General features: G+C 45.0%; 1 protein-coding gene across 4 annotated transcripts in view; it reads left to right on the forward strand.

Moving 5' to 3' along the window:
* The first annotated feature begins 281 nt into the window (after window positions 1–281).
* The window catches only part of FERMT2 (FERM domain containing kindlin 2), a 146155-nt gene continuing 125959 nt past the window's right edge, over window positions 282–20477 (forward strand). For 3 of the 4 annotated variants that reach the window (XM_060261113.1, XM_060261114.1, XM_060261115.1), the window contains exon 1: window positions 392–630. In XM_060261113.1, coding sequence (XP_060117096.1) covers window positions 432–630 — 199 coding nt within the window. In that variant the 5' untranslated portion in view covers window positions 392–431. Of the gene's footprint in view, window positions 631–20477 lie in introns of all 4 variants that reach the window. The other variant, XM_060261112.1, reaches the window with a different exon arrangement.

Below are 20477 nucleotides of genomic sequence, written 5' to 3' on the forward strand. Positions count from 1 at the left end.
TCAGACAAGTTTTAAATACTTGGGGGCGTTGTTTAAAAACATGGATGATGTATTTGTTTGTTTGACCGAGGCAATGAATAAATGAAACTGCATTGGGCTGGAAGGATAGCAGAGGTACTGAATAGGGGGACTTCTGAAGTAACTCTTTCTTTAAATACATGAAGCTGCTAGGCAGACTTGGAGCTAAATAAGGTTTCAGCTTGCATACTTTTTAAGCTGGCGTTGTTGTTGTTTCGGGCAGCTGGAAGTTTGTGCCGCCCTCCCCCTTTACCAGCCTCCTTACTGAGTTCTTTGTAAACTGAGCCGAGGAGCTAGACAGCTTGCTTCTTCTCTGCGGCTGACTTCAGGGGAGCTCCACTATTGTGTCCTTCCTCCCCTTGTGATTGGGAGTGGGGAGGACTGTGTGCATGAGGCTTCTGCTTAGCTAATGAATGCTGTTTCCTTTGCTTCTTGATCGCAGGAAGGAGGAAACCATGGCTCTGGACGGTATACGGATGCCAGATGGCTGCTATGCGGATGGGACGTGGGAGCTGAACGTCCATGTCACGGACCTGAACAGGGATGTCACTCTGAGGGTCACGGGGGAAGTCCACATCGGGGGTGTCATGCTGAAGCTGGTGGAAAAGCTTGGTAAGCTGTACTTATTAGGAGGAAAGGTGTGGTCGTCCTCATTGCTTTGGTGTTTCTCTGAATGTTTGGAGGGAGAAGGGTGTGGAAACGGGATTGCATATTTGTGTCTTGCTTAGGAGTGTGGTTGTTTTAAAATGCTTGTGTGGTCGGATGCGGATACGATTAAGTGCTGTTCGGCTGGTAGCCCCTCTGTCATGTTAGTCCTGCTGAATCTCTGGTTCTTCCACTCCTGTCTCATCCTCTTGGCCCCTGACACCTTTTTTCAGCTGTATGTGGTGGCTGTCCTGTGGTGAATCTGCACAAAAACGATTTATTCGGGAAGGCTTTTCTGTGCAGTCAATAGGGTAGCACGGCACAAAAGGTTTCACAAAATTACTTGAATAAATTATTGGGGACTACGGTCTGTATGGACAAAAAGGAAACACGGCTTTACATCAGGATAGACGAAGGGAAATGCTGCTTTACACAGGGAGTGATTAAAAGGTGGAATTTGCCACCAGAGGATGTAGTGAAGGCCATAGGAAGAGACAGCTTGAACAGGGGATTAGGTAGACATTCTTCATGGATCTGTCAATGGCTACTAGCCATGGGGACTGAGAGGAACCTCCACATTCAGAGGCAGTAAATCCCAGAGCCAGGATTCAACTTCATAGGAAGGCCTTGGATTGAATGCCCTGTTGTTGGCCATCCAAAGGAACTGGTTGGCCGGTATGTGAGACAGGCTGTAGTACAAGATGGACCATTGGTCTGATCCAGCAGAACTCTTCTTGTGTTCTTACTACTGTGTATAGTTTACTGTGTGTTGGATCCTATTGTGTAATTTTGCATCATTTAATGTGTTGGGTTATCACTCATGGTTTGCTTCGGTTCTGTTTCTTAGACTTCTGGTTGGTTCTACAACCCAAATTTTGTTTCATTGCTTATTGAGCATCCTTTCTTGTTGAGTGCATTCATTCACTTTGTATAATCCACCTTGAGTCATAAGAACATAAGAGAAGCTGTGTTGGGTCTTGCCAACAACCCATCTAGCGCAACACTCTGTGTCACACAGTGGCCAAAACTCGGGTGTCTTCAGGAGGTCCACCAGCGGAGCCAGAACTTGTCTCATTCAGGAAGATGGACTATAAATGGTGTAAATAAGTAAATATAATATGCATTCAGTTTCAGAGGAACATCCAGCAGGGAAATAACTGGCCACCATGAAGTTAGTCTATGGGAAAACAGTGGCTTTCAGTGCAGCCTAAGGGTGTGGTTGATGTATTGATCCCCAGATATTAATTGCTTATTTGGACCAGTTTCTCTTATTCATCTGCCTTCAGTAATGATTGCTGTTTTTGTAATGCCTGTGCAGCTGTATTCTGAGACTTGTAATCTCCCGTATAAGTGCATAAAATTCAGAACCAGTTTATGCAGTTGGTGCAATCACAAATTAAAGCTTTTCCTAGACTATTCAGCTGTAAACTGTAATTGTGCTGCATGCTTCTTGTTTGCAAAAACCTGATTCCTGCCCTGATTTTTTTATATGATTGTGCAGCCTGTAGTCATACAATCCAGGAAATGCTTTCTTATTCCAGCTAATGGTATAAACTGGCCCTTAAATGTTAACTTGTGTAAAGATGAAGAAGTAATGCATGTAGAAGTCTTGCTACCTGCTTGATCTCCTGCTGCTTGCAGAGTTGCGACTGAAGCAAGTTCCTGTATTTGACGAATGGTGAAAGGACTATGCAATGCTGTTTCTCTTGTCCTTTAAACATTTATCTCAGGGCCATTATTGTTGCCCTTTTGAGTCTCATCTTTGCATACCATCAGTGGTTCTAGCCTCCTCATTCCTCAAACTTTGGAAATAATAATACCAAACAGGTACTACAAAATCCTCTCGGCTTGGCTTCGCGAACGAAGATTTAAGAAGGGTGCAATAGTCCACGTTTGCTGCAGGCTCGCTGGTGGCTGACAAGACCAATGTGGGACAGGCAGGTCCGGCCACAGCGGCTGCAGGGAAAAGTCTGATGTAGGGTTGGTCCTGTAGCAGTGCGATTCTTCCTCAATCTCCTTTTGTCCTCAAGACCAGCTATGCGTGCGTTCTCAAAGGAAGAGACAGCCTGGTGGATGGTGTGCCTCCATGCTTTGCGATCTGAGGCTAGGTCAGACCACTGGTGATGGTTGATGTGACAGGTGCTAAGGGATTTCTTCAAGGAGTCCTTGTACCTCTTCTTTGGTGCCCCTCTATTTCGATGGCCGGTGGAGAGTTCGCCATACAGGACAATCTTGGGAAGGCGGTGGTTTTCCATCCTAGAAATATGCCCTGCCCAGCGCAGCTGCGTCTTCAACAGCAGTGCCTCGATGCTGGTAACCTCTGCCCGCTTGAGGACTTCAGTGTTGGTCACAAAGTCACTCCAGTGGATGTTGAGGATGGTGCGAAGGCAGCGCTGATGAAAGCGCTCAAGGAGTCGCAGGTGATGACGGTATAAAACCCACGATTCGGAGCCATAGATGAGGGTTGTCATCACAACCGCTTTGTAAACATTGATCTTTGTGCCTTTTTTCAGATGCTTGTTGCTCCACACTCTTTTGTGCAGTCGGCCAAATGCACGGTTTGCCTTTGCCAGCCTGTTGTCAATCTCCTTGTCGATCTTGGCATCTGAGGAGATGATGCACCCCAGGTAGCTGAACTGCTGGACTGTCTTCAGAACTGATTCACCCACAGTGATGCAGGGAGGGTGATAATCTTCCTGGGGTGCAGGCTGGTGGAGAACTTCTGTCTTCTTCAGACTAACTTCTAGGCCGAATAGCTTGGCAGCCTCTGCAAAGCAGGACGTCATATGCTGCAGAGCTGATACCGAGTGGGAGACGAGTGCAGCATCATCAGCAAACAGTAGCTCTCGGATAGTTGGAGCATTATAGCCTCTTTAAAATTGGAGAAGTTTCCCAAAGACTTTGTGGTCACAAGTGCAGAATGATAGGGGAGGGGGAATGATGCTTAAATCACATTGAAATGTACTAAATTTCAGCTTTAACAAAAGCTGCGTTGTGAGTAGCAGTTTCTTGATTTTGGGATCATAGTGTTCACGTCTGAAAATATTTGACTACAAATCAGTTAAGGTGAATCGTTGCATCAACTAGCAAAATATGGCATGGGTGTATGCAGTTAATTATAATATTTTGTTCCCTTTTATTCTTTCTGGTTTGCTGAACAGGGAGGGCAGAATTAGGCTGAGAAATGCATGCTGCAATTTGTTACAGTCACCCTGAATTAAGTACGGAACAAGATCTAATGTGTGAGATGTCTGTTGTACGTAGGCAGGGTGGGCTTTTTAAACCACTGGACCATTTGGAACTGGGTGCTCTTCAGTAATCTCAAGGTATATGCTGCTTCTCCAGAGAATGGCTTGAGACAATTGCCAACTGAAGGAATATAACAGAGCTAAACAAGCCTTTAAACATAAGCCAAGGACATAAAAACAGCATTAAGCAAATGTTGAGCAGCTTTAAAATGATATTTATAACACAGGTTAGAAGAAGACCATAAAACCGCTTTTAAAAATGGAACCTGTCACTGAAAACTCTAAAAGAAAGTGAGTTTGAAGCAAGCCTCAAAGAAGGGCATTCCAAAGGCAAGATATTGCCACTGACAGATTTCTGCCTCCTGTTGCAACCTGCCAAGCCTTTGCAGGCGGGGACACCAAGAGAAGACAATCTTAACTGGTGGGCTGGACAGTGCTACTGTCTAATGTACTCAGAGGCTACTTCCATTGGCTTTCAGCAAACTATGCAAAGCAGAATTATTCAGCTTTGGTTTTTTGCACATGTGAAGTGGACTGTGCTGTAATGAAGTTGTCAGAAAGGTCATTGGTAAAGGGTTAGGGACTGTGGCCAACAATACACTATTGCTAGCTATCCCTGTAAGTATGGTCCAGTCTTGACTAATCAGTTTTGACCCTGCTTAACATAACATGTTTAAAAGCTCCTAGTTTGTTTCAGCTGTTCCAGAGTTCTGTTTGTTCTCAGATTTCTGTAGTCCAAACCCTCTTCCACAGTTCATTGGATATCCCATGCTGTTGATTGTACTGTATGCTATGTAATTGGCTTGGAGTCTCAGCAAGAAAGGCAGACCATAAATAACCAAAAAAACAAAAAACCTTGTCATATTGAACCCAGAGAGCTTGAGTTAGTGTCGTTTTAGACCAGGGGCGGCCAAACGTGCTTAATATAAGAGACACATAGAATAAACGTCAGATGTTTGAGAGCCACAAGACAGGAAGGAAGGCAGGCGGATAGATGGGAGGGAGGAGAGGAATGAAAGCAACTTTAAATGTGTTCTCCAGACTGCTGGTTGGCTTGGCTTGGAGAAGTTATTTAAAGAAAAAAATGTCTTCTCCAAGTTGGCCAATGGGATGGTGAGGGTTTCAAGAGGCATACAGTATGTGTGAAAGAGCCACATGTAGCTCCCGAGTCACAGTTTAGCCACCCCTGTTTTAAGAGTATTTCTCACTTGGGCTGAAATCATACATAAAATTTAATCAACATTTAGAATCTTGCCCTTGTATCAGTTAATATTGATTACGCCATTCTTGGTTATAGTTTTTCTGGCTTAAATTTATCACCCTGCTTCTTCCAGAAGGCATTCCCTTCTGTCTGCCTCTGATAATTGGCATGTGAAATCTTTCGGCATCCAGCAGTGAGCAACGGTAAAGAATCCAAAACAACTTTTGCCTTAGATGTTTGATGATGGAATGCAATTAAAGAACAATTTTCAAAAAGGGTTAAATGGGTGGATTTTCTCTTCTGTGATTCTCTCATCTCTGTGAAGGAATAACTGGGAATACACTTGATGCTGGAAGCCCTGGGATGAGAGTTAAACGCTCATTCTGCCCGCCTTAACCCTTTCTAATGTGAGGATTTGCAACTGTATTAGGAAATGCTCAGTTTACACCTGGGTGGGCTCTCTCTGTGTTCAAGAGACATCATCTAGGGCTGCTCTGTACTGCCGGGGAACTTATTTTCCCTCTTCTGCCTTATTATTGTGATCTTTATTCTTGCCGCAGAGGGTGGCCATTTGTATTCCTACTGCTTGCTGTCTGTCTCTGTATGCTTTGTAACAGTGGTAGCTGGTTGGTTCCTTGGTCAGAAGTACACTTTCAACTTTTTGTGGAGGGTCACAGAATGGGTTGCTGTATCATGCCATTGCTGTATCCAAACATGACTGTGAGGAATAGCTGTCATTAAGCCTTTATGCTGTTGGGTTTATCAGTTTTCTTAGCCTGTAAGCTTTCACAGGCCCCTGAGCTGACATGCTAAAAGCAACATGCTTGTTTTAACTACATTCACCTGTAGGTTTTGGCAGTTAGGAAAACTATCCTTGGGTGTCTGTTTCAACTTGCTGGTGCCAATTATCTAAGCATGCCCTGATTGGTTCATGGACTGAAGCATGGAAGTCTGAAAACATGCCTCCCTTGGGGAGTGAGAAGCCGGCATTCCATCAACAGCTGAGTAGGGGCTGTGTCATGGATCCCCCTACAATGTGGACTGCATGGCATGAGATGGATTTTCTTTTTCAAGCCTGCGTGCAAGAACTGTGCAGAGGACCTGCATCTATTTGGTTTGGGTGTGCCTTAGGAATACTTTTAGTTCAACATACACTCTTTGCAACTTGAGCAGTTTATTAAACTGGAACGTTTCCTATCTTGTGGGTGTCTGGAGTTACTTTCTGAGAGCTTGCAGATAGCCTCAGAGGAGAACCTGGGAAGCTTGAAAATCCTCTGGTAGCAGGTTTAGAACCCATGGGACTCCTGGCTGGCCCAGGTGGCTGTGGATTCAGTGCCTGGGAGCAGGAGTGGTAAAAGGTCTGAATCCCTTGAGGCTCCTGGCTGGCTCAGGTTGCTGTGGTTCAGCACCTTGGAGCAGGAGTAGGGCTTTCCAAGACCATAAAGGATACTGCTGTCCAGATCCTGCAGTATCCTGGTTGTTGTGGATTGCTTTGCTTTGGCACAGTTCTTTGGACATAAAGTACCTATGATCTGCTGCAACGTGGACTTTCCATTACATGTGCTAAGAGCAGTGAAGTGCCACCCAGCCCTGCTTGCTTGGATCATTTCAGCTTGATTTCTGTTGACAAGATCCTAGTGGTTGTGGAAGATAACCACCAGTACTTCAGATCTTTGCTTTTCCCAGTTGTTTAATTCTTTCAGGGAGAACATGAGCAGCCCTTTTGCCAGGATTGTTAATCTTTAATTGTGGCAGAAAAGAATCTCTAAAATTTCCTAGTTGACATGTCTGCCCTTGATCCATTTAAATCCAGTTTCAGTCCTGTATCATGGATAGAGATGTCTTTGGTTGTTCTGGTGGACTGTCTCATGAAGGTGCCTTATACGGAATCAGACAATTGGTCTGTCAAGGTTAGTATTGTCTATTCAGACTGGCAGTGGCTCTCCAGGGTCTCAGGAAGAGGTTTTTCATATTACCTATGGTGAGATCCTTTAACTGGAGATACCAGGGATTGAACCTGGAACCTTCTGCATATCAAGTGGATGTTCCAGCACTGAGCCACATCCCGCTCCGCCTTCAGATGGATAATTGTGGTTCACTACTATTGGTCGTGCTTTGATGTAGTGGTGTTTGTGATGTGACATGGACATAGAGGGAGTGACCTGCTGCTGCCAGATTGGTGTAGCGGTTAAGCGTGCAAACTCTGATCTGGGAGAACCAGGTTTGATTCCCCAATCCTGCACCTGCTGGTATGATCTTGGGTCAGTCACAGGTCTTCCACTGCTGTGCTCTCAAGAGCAATTATTGAAATCTCTCTCAGCCTCACCTACCTCACAAGGTGTCTGTTGTGGGGAACGGAAGGGAAAAACTATTGTAAGGAGACTTCCAAGTGAAGGGTAGGGTATATCCAATCTCTTCTTTTTCTTTTATTCACTGTCTCTTTAAGCCTATCAGATACTGAGAGTGATGGTGGTGGATGTTGGAGTGGATCATTGTGGCTGCTGTGTGAGAAGTCTCCTTTATGATGAATATTTTTGTGTGACCATTTGGGGATATTCTCTGGAGCATTGGTGTAACTGATGTACTGCTGACACCCAGCTGTAGATTTCATGACTCACCAGAAGCAGCTGTCTCCGTCTTGATGCCTTGGTCAAGTGGCTATGAAGGAACAATTTGAAAATTAATCCCGATGCAGTGGTTGGAGAAGCTGGTATCATAGAGGAGATTGTGATATTACCCTAGATAGGACTTCCCTAGAAGGGGCTGATTGTGTGAGGCGCTCAGGAGCCCTTTTAATTTGCTCCACCTCTTTTGAAAAGAAAGTTAGTGCAGTAGCTAAACTGACGTTTTGCCGTCAATATTTAGCATGTAGATAAATACCCTTTCCGGACTCAGTTGACTTAGCCATACTTACCCTTGCTAGCAGGTTTGGATTTCTGCAATGTACTCTATGTGGGGCTGCCCTTAAACAAGTTGGAATTTTGAATTAGGACAAAACTCTGCAGCATGACTATTATCCAGTTGCAAATTATATTAATAATATTTCACCTGGTTTGGAAACTCAGCACTGGTTTCCTGCATATGTCCCAGTTCAACGTAAAGCGCTGTTTTTGTCATGAGAACATAAGGAGAAACCTACTGGATTGGGCCAGTGAACCACCTAGTGCAGCATCCAGTCTTACTCAGTGGCCAGCAAGTTCCTCTGAAGATTCAACAGCAGTGCATAGAGACCAAGGCCTTCCCCTGATGTTGCCCTCTGCACTGGTATTCAGAGGTTTGCTGCCTCTGAATGTGGAGGCTCCTTTTAGTCACGGTGGCTAGCAGCCAGTGATAGTCCTCTGTGAGTCTTTCTGATCCCCTTGTAAGAATATAAAACCTTCAATGACCCAAGACCTACATATCTGAAGGAATGCCTCTTCTGATATTTATGTTCCTCTCAACTGAGTGTATTGGCAATCCCTGTATCCTTGCCCACTCAGAGAAGTGCACTTTGGAATGATTGCCATTCCAAAGCTTTTTCTGTTGTCGCTTCTTAGCTGTGGGGTTTGACTCCCATTGGGTGTTCAGGCGGGTCCCTTGGAGTGCGTCTTCAGGGAGGCCTGCACAATGACTTTGTTTAGGAAGGGTTATAAACTTTATGTAAATTGGCGGGATTTAATTGGTTTGTGGGCTCCTTGTAATTGTCCTTTTGTGCATATTTTTATACGTAATTTGAGAGTAAAGTAATTATTTTAATGCATTCAAGTATGCCTCGTGTGAAACAAAAATGCAATTCATAGCATTGTGCCCTTCCACCCGCATCCCCATTCAGTTGACTGCTGAACCTTGGTATGTAAAACAGCAGAGTCCAGCCTGATCATACTTAATAAGGAGCCCCTGATGACATTTCTGGCCAAAATGAGAGAGAGATCCTGATGTAAGAGGAGCCAGCCCTTTCGTTCCACTATGTCAGGGGTGGCCAACGGTAGCTCTCCAGATGTTTTTTTTGCCTACAACTCCCATCAGCCCCAGCCATTGGCCATGCTGAACATAAGAACATAAGAGAAGCCATGTTGGATCAGGCCAACGGCCCATCCAGTCCAACACTCTGTGTCACACAGTGGCAAAAATTTTTATATATACACACACACTGTGGCTAATAGCCACTGATGGACCTGTGCTCCATATTTTTATCTAAACCCCTCTTGAAGGTGGCTATACTTGTGGCCGCCACCACCTCCTGTGGCAGTGAATTCCACATGTTAATCACCCTTTGGGTGAAGAAGTACCTCCTTTTATCCGTTTTAACCTGTCTGCTCAGCAATTTCATCGAATGCCCACGAGTTCTTGTATTGTGAGAAAGGGAGAAAAGGACTTCTTTCTCTCCTTTCTCCATCCCATGCATTATCTTGTAAACCTCTATCATGTCACCCCGCAGTCGACGTTTCTCCAAGCTAAAGAGTCTCAAGCGTTTCAACCTTTCTTCATAGGGAAAGTGCTCCAGCCCCTTAATCATTTTAGTTGCCCTTTTCTGGACTTTCTCCAATGCTATAATATCCTTTTTGAGGTGCGGCGACCAGAACTGCACACAGTACTCCAAATGAGACCGCACCATTGATTTATACAGGGGCATTATGATACTGGCTGATTTGTTTTCAATTCCCTTCCTAATAATTCCCAGCATGGCGTTGGCCTTTTTTATTGCAAACGCACACTGTCTTGACATTTTCAGTGAGTTATCTACCACGACCCCAAGATCTCTCTCTTGGTCAGTCTCTGCCAGTTCACACCCCATCAACTTGTATTTGTAGCTGGGATTCTTGGCCCCAATGTGCATTACTTTGCACTTGGCCACATTGAACCGCATCTGCCACGTTGACGCCCACTCACCCAGCCTCAACAGATCCCTTTGGAGTTCCTCACAATCCTCTCTGGTTCTCACCACCCTGAACAATTTAGTGTCATCCGCAAACTTGGCCACTTCACTGCTCACTCCCAACTCTGAATCATTTATGAACAAGTTAAAGAGCATGGGACCCAGTACTGAGCCCTGTGGCACCCCACTGCTTACCGTCCTCCACTGCGAAGACTGCCCATTTATACTCACAGTGGAGGACGGTAAGCAGTGGGGTGCCGCAGGGCTCAGTACTAGGTCCCATGCTCTTTAACTTGTTCATAAATGATTTAGAGTTGGGAGTGAGCAGTGAAGTGGCCATGCTGGCTGAGGCTGATGGGAGTTGTAGGCAAAAAACATCTGAAGAGCTACCATTGGCCACCCCTGCACTATGTCATACCTTCCTTTTAGCTGTCCTATTTTGTTTGTTTTTAGTACATTTTTATCCTGCCCTTCCAACAGGGATTTTAGAACAGTGTTCATTGGTTTCCCACTTTCGCCATTTTACCCTTGAAACCGCCTGTGAGGTAGGTTAGGTTGAAAGAGAGTGGCTTTCCTGAGGACACCCAGCAGTCTTCATGGCACAGTGATGATTTGAACTTGGCTCTCCCAGAACGTAGTCTAGCACTTTAGTTGTGACAGGAAGCTGTGTGTTTTTAAGTGCTGTCTAATCACTTCTGACTTCCAGCGATCCTATAAATTAGTTATCTCCAAACAGTCTTGTCTGATGCTTTCATGCACCTTTCTCCTCTGGTATATAGACAGCAGAACTGTGCAAGCTAACATGATTCCAGTTGGGTGTAGTGGTTAAGTGTGCAGACTCTTATCTGGGAGAACCGGGTTTGATTCCCCACTCCACCACTTGCACCTGCTGGAATGGCCTTGGGTCAGCCAGAGCTCTCTTATCGGGGAGAACCGGGTTTGATTCCCCACTCCTCCACTTGCACCTGCTGGAATGGCCCTGGGTCAGCCATAGCTCTGGCAGAGGTTGTCCTTGAAAGGGCAGCTGCTGTGAGAGTCCTCTTAGCCTTACCCACTTCACAAGGTGTCTGTTGTGGGGGAGGAAGGTAAAGGAGATAGTGAACCTCTGTGAGTCTCTGAGATTTGGAGTGGAGGGCGGGATATGAATCCAATATCATCATCTTCTTCTTCCCCAATGGGCAGAAAGACAGAGTAAAAATGACTGAAATAAGTAAGCAGAGTTTTACTAAAGAGTCTGCTGAGGAGCTTCAGGGTGATTCAAAAGTGTTCAGCTGACTGGGATTTGCTCTGTTAAATCTTTCCTTATCGAGGCTGCCCACTTATCTTCTGACCACATGCACGCTGGTGGGATGTGGCAATGTTTGCACTACCTCATTGCTTCTCTGTCCCTTGCATTCCTCTCTGCGATGTTCCTACAGTTAATTAATGCAAAATCTGAACTTCTGTTGAGAGTCCTCCTGCCCTTCTCTTGTGATCCTGGCCTTCCCACTTCATCCCACCCACCTCACAGGGTGTTTGTTGTGGGGGAGGAAGGTAAAGGAGATTGTGAGCCGCTCTGAGACTCTTCGGAGTGGAGGGCGGGATATAAATCCAATATCTTCATCTACCTCACAGGGTGTCTGTTGTGGGGGAGGAAGGGAAAGGAGATTGTGAGCCGCTCTGAGACTCTTCGGAGTGGAGGGCGGGATATAAATCCAATATCTTAATCTACCTCACAGGGTGTCTGTTGTGGGGGGAGGAAGGGAAAGGAGATTGTGAGCCGCTCTGAGACTCTTCGGAGTGGAGGGCGGGATATAAATCCAATATCTTCTTCTTCATCCTAGCTGACCATCTTCCTTACAGAAGTTTTTCCATGTCTTGCTAACAATAATAGGTGGTCTTTATGGCCTGCATCATAGCCTCATAGACAGCCCAGCCTGCAACAAGTAACAAAGCCTTTCAGTTCAGTCTTGTAACAAGCTTACTATCCATTATGTTGGCCTGTAGACTAGTTAGAGTTCCTGACCTGGATGGGCCAGGCTAACGCAATCTTGGAAGCTAAGCAGAGTCAGCTCTGATTAGTACTTGGATGGGAGATCAATAGCAAACCACCTTTTTCGTCTCTTCCCCTGACCTGGCTACCCTGATCCCCTCAGATCATGGAAGCTAAGCAGGGTGTCGACCCTAGTTAGTATTTGGATGGGAGACCACCAAGAAAGTCCCGGGCTGCTATGCAGAGGTAGACAACGGCAAGCCACATTTGCTCATCTGTTGCTCTGACCTGGTTGGCCCACACGTGTCTGATCCACCCAGATTGCAGAAGCTAAGCCAGGTTGGCCCTGATTATTACTTGGATGGGAGATCACCAAGGAAATCCAGGATCGCTACACAGAGGCCAACAATGGCAAACCACCTCTGGACTACTCTTGCCTTGGAAATCCCATGGGGTGTGTCATAAGAAGAAGAATTGCAGATTTATACCCCGCCCTTCTCTCTGAATCAGAGACAGGGTGGTTTACAATCTCCTTTATCTTCTCCCGCCACAACAGACACCCTGTGAGATAGGTGGGACTGAGAGGGCTCTCAAGGACAACTCCTACGAGAGCTATGGCTAACCCAAGGCCATTCCAGCAGGTGCAAGTGGAGGAGTGGGGAATCAACCCCGGTTCTCCCAGATAAGAGTCCACACACTTAACCACTACACCAAACTGACTCTTAGCTGCAACTTGATGGCACTTCCCAGCCACCACCGCTGGCTAGCTTTTAGTGCTTAAGATGACTTAAATTGGATTTTTTTTAAAAATGGGTAAGCCACGGAGGGCACTGACACTGTCGCTTAGACCAATACTAATTATACTTGAGGAGGACAGCAAACTGCCCAATGAGGCTTCCTCCAGGCAGTACAGAGCATGGGAACACAGAGCATAGCAAATTGCATCCAATGAGCTTGTCCCAGAATGTTTTGTTTTTGCGGGGGAGGCGAGTTTAACAATAACATAAAACTCCCCGCTATTTAAGAAAAACGCTGAAATTTACATAGTCTGAGCCTTTCTTTCCTTAACAACATATCTGAGGCTGATTAGTGGAATAGTGCAAACAAAGTGCTCCTATCTGCTTCCCCGCACACTTCTGGTACTGTGTAAATACCTGGCTTGTTGGTTTGCTGTGTGCAGAAGTCATCGTTGGTGCAGGTTTTTTTTTAAAAAAATCCATCCTGTGCTACACTTTTAAGGCTTTTGCATAAGGAAAGGAAGTAAGGAAGGAAAGGCAGATGTAAATAACGTGGAAAGGAAGTTTGAATTTTCATGAAGGAGGTTTGGCATGGCTTTGTGAATAAGGAAAATGAGCATTAATAAAATATTTTTGTGCTTGGGTTATGAAAGGAATGACTGAAGGTAATCGCACTGGGGTAAAGTGTCTTGTTCAGGTTCTGCAGTTGATAAGGGAAAAATACCACTGATTCTTGCATAATGACCGAGTAATATTGGCTTAGGGTATCATTGAGGTTGTATGTCTAATTTGCTCAAGTATAGGATGGGATCTGGGGAGACAGGAAGCAGTTTAAGGTGGCTTTGTGCCAGGTCATAGTCTGATAAAACATATCAAGGCCAGCTGATGAATATTTTGAAAAAAAAAGGTAGGTCCTGTAAAGTTATTAGAGATGTTTACTCTCGCAGATATATAACCTACTTGGACAGTTTAGTATGTTTAGTAAATGACTATCATATTGAGGATTTTAGGCTAAATCCATGATTTCACTGTTTTGGCACAAAGTGCATCATTTTTTGGCTTGGATTTAATGAACTTACAGTGGAAGACATGTGAATTCCCCCCACCCCAGCAGTCTTTTTTAAGTCCCAGGACAACTATTGCTTGGGTTCAGGACCCTTATGGAAAAAATCCATGTGGCCGATGAAGCTCTCCCTCTTCACTGTGCCCCCCTGATCCGTGTGGCTTTCTGTTCACATGGACCTGTGACTCAAGGAATCCTCTTTCCAGGGGTTCAAAGCAACTGCTGAGCTGAGGGGAAGATGGGGGAAATCTACAACTGTGCCTTCTGCTGACAATTTGTTGATCTAGACCTCTGTGTCTTGTGGAGCTGTTATAGCATAGTGGCTAAGAGACTGGTCTTTAGGAGGTTCTGAGTTCAAATGTTACGTCTGTTGTAAACTCATTAGGTGGCTTTAGGTAGTCCTTGTTGTCTTTCAGCCTCAGTTCCCCCCCCCCCCCCCCCACAATATGGGAATAATTCTGGCCTCTCTTGAGTGGAGTGCAAAGTACACATGTGTGAAGTGTTTCAAAAATTGGAAGTGCTATATAATAGGGGTGGCCAACGGTAGCTTTCCAGATGTTTTTTGCCTACAACTCCCATCAGCCTCAGCCAGCATGGCCAATGGCTGGGGCCGATGGGAGTTGTAGGCAAAAAACATCTGAAGAGCTACCGTTGGCCACCCCTGCTATAAAAATGCAAAGTAAGAACATAAGAAAAGCCATGTTGGATCAGGCCAATGGCCCATCCAGTTCAACACTCTGTGTCACACAGTGAAAACCCAGTGCCATCAGGCGGTCCATCAGTGGGGCCTGGGCACTAGACGTCCTCACACTGTTGAAGTTGCATGTAATTATTAGAAGCACTACAGAAGGTCTTCCATGGAGTTTGCCCATAACTTTGAATTGTGTGTAGTGGTGTTCTGTTTGTCAGGAAAAGGGGACTGCACTGGGTTGTAGGATTTTGCTAAAACAAGAAATAAATATTAGAGAAAGAGAATGCATGTTGGTGTCTGTAGAAGTAAACCTTGTAAATACTGGAGTGAGCCACCTTACCCAATGAGCTGCTTCAGGTTTTGAAGACATATTTGGGGATTCTTAAGACCTAGACTGGGATTTCAGTGTGCTTCACATGATGTCATTAAGCATGAGCACTGTATGGTACAGAGGTGATGATGACCCACTGCCAGTTCTGCCCCAGTTTTACTTAAACTGGGAGCGCAGTAGTATTAATGCCTTGGGTGTGGTGGTTATTCCTACTAATGGATGGGATTGCCATCTCTATTGTTGCTATATGTTTCTGGGAACTTCCAGACAATTTCTTTTTCATCATTAATAAATTTCATTCGTGTTTAGCTCACATGAAGGATAAAAGTCCTTTCTGCAAGACAAAGTACAATAGTGGTTAAATGATTAAAGGGCTGGAACACTTTCCCTATGAAGAAAGGTTGAAACGCTTGGGACTCTTTAGCTTGGAGAAACGTCGACTGCGGGGTGACATGATAGAGGTTTACAAGATAACGCATGGGATGGAGAAAGAAGAGAAAGAGGTACTTTTCTCCCTTTCTCACAATACAAGAACTCGTGGGCATTTGATGAAATTGCTGAGCAGTCAGGTTAAAACGGATAAAAGGAAGTACTTCTTCACCCAAAGGGTGATTAACATGTGGAATTCACTGCCACAGGAGGTGGTGGCGGCCACAAGCATGGCCACCTTCAAGAGGGGTTTAGATAAAAATATGGAGCAGAGGTCCATCAGTGGCTATTAGCCACAGTGTGTGTGTGTGTATATAAAAATTTTTTGGCCACTGTGTGACACAGAGTGTTGGGCTAGATGGGCCATTGGCCTGATCCAACATGGCTTCTCTTATGTTCTTAATAGTGGTACTTAATAAAACACAGGCTATAAAGTCCTGTGTTTATCCTGACTTTAAACCTCTGGGTGCCATGCAAGTAAAGATGTTCTGAAGCGTGTAACCATTGCACAAATGAGTTCCATGTAGCATTGGCTAAAGGCACCCACTTTTAAAAATTCAGCTGACTTCCACAGAACTGACCTTTCAAAGGAAATAGCTGCAAACTCCAGCTCTAAAAAAGGCAGTATTATCAGAGTTGTCTTTTGTCCATCCTGTTTGTCACATTGTTGTTGAGAAAGATTTTGGGATACCAAATGTATGTTTAGAATAGAAATACTCTGTATGTATCTTCCCTTTCAGTTCTATAAACAACACTGCTTTGCTGGCTTCTTAACTGTTTGTGGAAGGTTGAGCCTCTGTCCAAAGCAAAGGACCTGAAATGGTCTTTCCCCCCTTTTAGTTGCTTCTAAGAATGCTCAGTTTCCATCTAAATAGTGGTAGAAAGTGCCGTCAAAGTTGCAGCCAGCTTACAGTGTCTCTGTATGGTTTTCAAGGCAAGAGATGAACAGAGGTGGTTGGCCTTGGCCTGTCTCTGCAAAGCAACCCTGGACATCCTTGTGGTCTCCCATCCAGGTACAAACCAGGGCTGCCTCTTCTTAGCTTCCAAGATCTGTGCAGCTTGGGCCATTCAAGTCAGGTACCATCTGAATACAGTTCCCTTAAGTCCTACTTTTTAAGCCTGTTCAGGGTAGCTGCAGGAGGAAGATGTCCAGTAGTTACACATTTCAGTAACTATCTGGATCCAGATCTGATATAACAGCATATCCCTGGGGCACCAGGGGAAGGAACTCCTGCTGGCTTCTTAGGAACTGATTTGGCTTCTAAGAATTGTCAAATGGGGGTGAGTTGTCACAGTGGGAAAAGATACCCACACTGGTCAATCACATTGACATTTAGCAGGCAACGACTGCTCTTATCTGCTGAGGGGATGGAGTGAAGTGAAGAGGAAACAGTATTTTTGAAAAGTGTGAGTATATTTGGTCTTTTTGTTTACCTTCAAAAGGAACTGTAATTACCTCTGCTGACAGTTATTAGACTTGCAATTTGCTTTTATAGCTACTGCTGTTGTAGCCGCAGGTACAGTGTACTGCTTTGCTGTTAGATTTGGCTGGAGTCTTTCTCCAGTTGTTTGACCTTTTTTGTTTTAGGATGTTACCAGACTGTTCACTAGTTTTTCCCATGGAAGAGTGAATTTGCCTGTAATGTAGATGCTTGGGACTCTCTCAGAATCAGTTTTTTACTTGTTATTATTTTATTTTATTTATATCCCGCCCTTCCTGCCGAAGCAGGCTCAGGGCGGCTTGCAACATAAAATCCCACAAACGATTAAATTAATAAGTATTAAAATTACACATTCAGTAATAAAACAGCTATTCAATGATTAAAACAGTTAAAACAGAATATTGATTTGGTGCTATTCCGGTGGTGATGGCCTTCTTCCACTTCTCTTAAATACCGGTGCCGAGTCAATTAAATGCCAGCCGGAAGAGGACAGTCTTGCAGGCCCTGCGGAACTGCACAAGGTTTCGCAAGGCCCTCACTTCATCTGGCAGTTGGTTCCACCAGCAGGGGGCTACAATTGAGAAGGCCCTGTCTCTGGTTGATTTCAATCGGGCCTCCTTCGGCCCTGGGATTACTAATAGATTTCTAATAGATTGCTATGACTATGGTTCAGTGGTAGAGCATCTGCTTGGCATATAGAAGGTCCCAGGTTCAATCCATGTTATCTCCAGTTAAAAAAATCTGGCTGTAGGTGATGTGAAAGACCTTTGCTTGAGACCCTGGAAAGCTGCTGCCTGTCTGAGTAGGCAGTACAGACTGGGATGGAGCAAGTGTCTGATTCAGTATAAGGAGGGCTTTTTTTGAGAAGGAATGGCAGCTCCGGCTGGCTCGGAGTCAAAGGGTGTGGCTTAATATGCAAATGACTTCCTGCTGGGCTTTTTCTACAAAAAACCCTGTGCGAAACAATGGTGATGTCAGGGGGTTTGGCCTAATATGTAAAGAATCCCTGCTGGGCTTTTTCTACTCAAGAATGAGTAACATCTCATCTAGCACCAACTGTATACTGTTTTAATTTATATGTGTTTAATGATTTTAAGAACATAAGAGAAGCCATGTTGGATCAGGCCAGTGGCCCCTCCAGTCCAACACTCTGTGTCACATAAGAACATAAGAGAAGCCCTGTTGGATCAGGCCAATGGCCCACCCAGTCCAACACTCTGTGTCACATAAGAACATAAGAGAAGCCATGTTGGATCAGGCCAGTGGCCCCTCCAGTCCAACATTCTGTGTCACATAAGAACATAAGAGAAGCCATGTTGGATCAGGCCAATGGCCCACCCAGTCCAACACTCTGTGTCACATAAGAACATAAGAGAAGCCATGTTGGATCAGGCCAGTGGCCCCTCCAGTCCAACATTCTGTGTCACATAAGAACATAAGAGAAGCCATGTTGGATCAGGCCAATGGCCCACCCAGTCCAACACTCTGTGTCACATAAGAACATAAGAGAAGCCATGTTGGATCAGGCCAGTGGCCCCTCCAGTCCAACATTCTGTGTCACATAAGAACATAAGAGAAGCCATGTTGGATCAGGCCAACGGCCCATCAAGTCCAACACTCTGTGTCACACAGTGGCAAAAAAAAATTTATATACACACATACACTGTGGCTAATAGCCACTGATGGACCTGTGCTCCATATTTTTATCTAAACCCCTCTTGAAGGTGGCTATACTTGTGGCTGCCACCACCTCCTGTGGCAGTGAATTTTATTGATTTTATGATTTTATTGATTTTATGATTGCGATCATTGTTTTATGATCTGATGTAAGCCGCCCTGAGCCCGCATTGGCGGGGAGGATGGGGGTATAAATCAAATTAAACATAAACATACAACAAAAAGCCCTGAGTATAAGGCAGTTTCAAGCGTTCAAGGTAAAGCTTTTAAAGATCAGCAGTGCCAGTCAAAAGTCTTGCTGGGCAAAAGCTCCATTTGGGTTTTTATATGCTGAGAAGCTCTATGTGAGCTGCGGATTGGGGAGGCAGGGCAGGATGTCTCCTTTGCAGCTTCTTTGGGAATTGCAAGTTGCGGCACCATTATCAACTGAAATAAACATGGGTTCATTCAGGGAGAAGCTGCTTAGAGTAGATGTCAGATTAAAGGGCAACACTGAGAACTGACATTTACATGTCGGTAAGATCTGCAGATGTCAAATACTCACTGGGTTGAAGGCTCTCTACAAATAATCTCGCCAGGGAAATGGTACTGAGGGGGGAGAAAAAAGGATATGTGAGCAAGCATACATTTGTTTACTCTGACCTGATAAGGTTTTCAATAACCGTATTTGCCTTCCAGAACACTTGGTTGCTTGTAGTAGTAGGGTGCTGTGTTCTTTTGAGAAGCTAGTAAAATGTCACCATGTAGCTGGGTAAAATGTACCCACTGAGACCATGTATAAATTGAGAGTCTGGAATTTTTTTGCTTTGTTGCTGTAAGATGCAATAGTACTCGGCTATGACTCCAGTGCATCCATACCAATCAGCAGCCCCTTGTAAGAAAATAATCTCCTCTTGGGAAAATTTAAGCACACAAAATCTGGTTTTGTCATGAAATTTGAGGAGAAGCAGCAAATAGGACATGATAGCAAGCAAAGCTTGAAATGAAGTCAAGGACCCTGTGTGCTAAACATCAATACATTTCCTTTCGGAACAGGAAATGAAATACACACTTAGGCACTCAAGCTATTCAACTGGCAGGATTTGTCCCCAAGCACAGCTTCCAGCAGTTGACTCACCCTTGGGAAGAAAAATACTTCCTTTTCTGTGCAATCCTTTCAGGGAGTTGGATTTTTCCTATACAAGGTTGCTTTTAAATAATACTGATTTAAAGTGTCTTTTTTTTTACTTCTAGAAGTCAGGAGGGAGGATAGCTTTGAAAACTTGGCAGCCCCAAGAGATGGCTATGAGTGCTGATGAGATGATTAGATTTGCTTCAGCTGTTAACAGGCTTGTTGAGGGGGAGAGGGAGGCAGGGGTAGAAGGAATGGTGGGGAAGGAAGGAAGAGGGGGAGGGGGAGAGAATATGGTAGGAGGGGGCAGTGGCTGGAGTGTGCAGGGAGGAAGAACAGGAGGAGCAAGCTGGTGACCAGTGGAAGTGGCTAGGAATTCCCCACCCCACTGTTTTGCAATTATCTGCCTGCTCACCTTTCAGTGATTATAAGAAAACTATTCAACCCTCTCAATGATGTTAGTAGAGTGGGGGAGAGGAAATTTAGTCTGTGCCATTATTCTCTTATCTCCCTTCTCTCCCCCCCACCCCCCAGTTTGCTTGTATGCCTTAAATGCAAGTGTGGCAGAACTTTTTCTCAGTTAAGCAGGTGTAGGATCAGAGCAGAGCTTGCGCTAATAAGGGGAAAGAATCCAAGTCTGTGGTCACGGATCTAGAAAGACGTCCCCAGAATTTTCGAGCCTTGTGGGCACCTTTGGAATTCCAACACATTGTCGCGTTTGTGGCCCACCCAGAGAATGACCGCCACAGCTTACCTTCGGTCACATGGTGAAAAGCTTGTGCTGTGGTGGCAGCTGCTGCCAGAGCAATGTCTTTTTAAGAATCAGCACAGCCTGTCAGAAGCTTTGCTGGGCAAAAGCCCCACCTGGCCTCACCCACATCGTAAAAACAGTTGGCAGGCACCAAGAAAGGGGTTGGCAGGCTTCATGCTGCCTATGGGCACTGCATTAGAGACTCCTGATCTAGAAAGTTCTCCCAGTCCCCCGTGCAGCAGTTCGCAGAAATGCACGTGGGGTAATCCTTTGTTCTTTCAGCCTAGGAAATGGGAGTACAAATAT

Source organism: Heteronotia binoei, chromosome 21, assembly GCF_032191835.1.
Source record: "Heteronotia binoei isolate CCM8104 ecotype False Entrance Well chromosome 21, APGP_CSIRO_Hbin_v1, whole genome shotgun sequence".
NCBI lineage: Eukaryota > Metazoa > Chordata > Lepidosauria > Squamata > Gekkonidae > Heteronotia > Heteronotia binoei.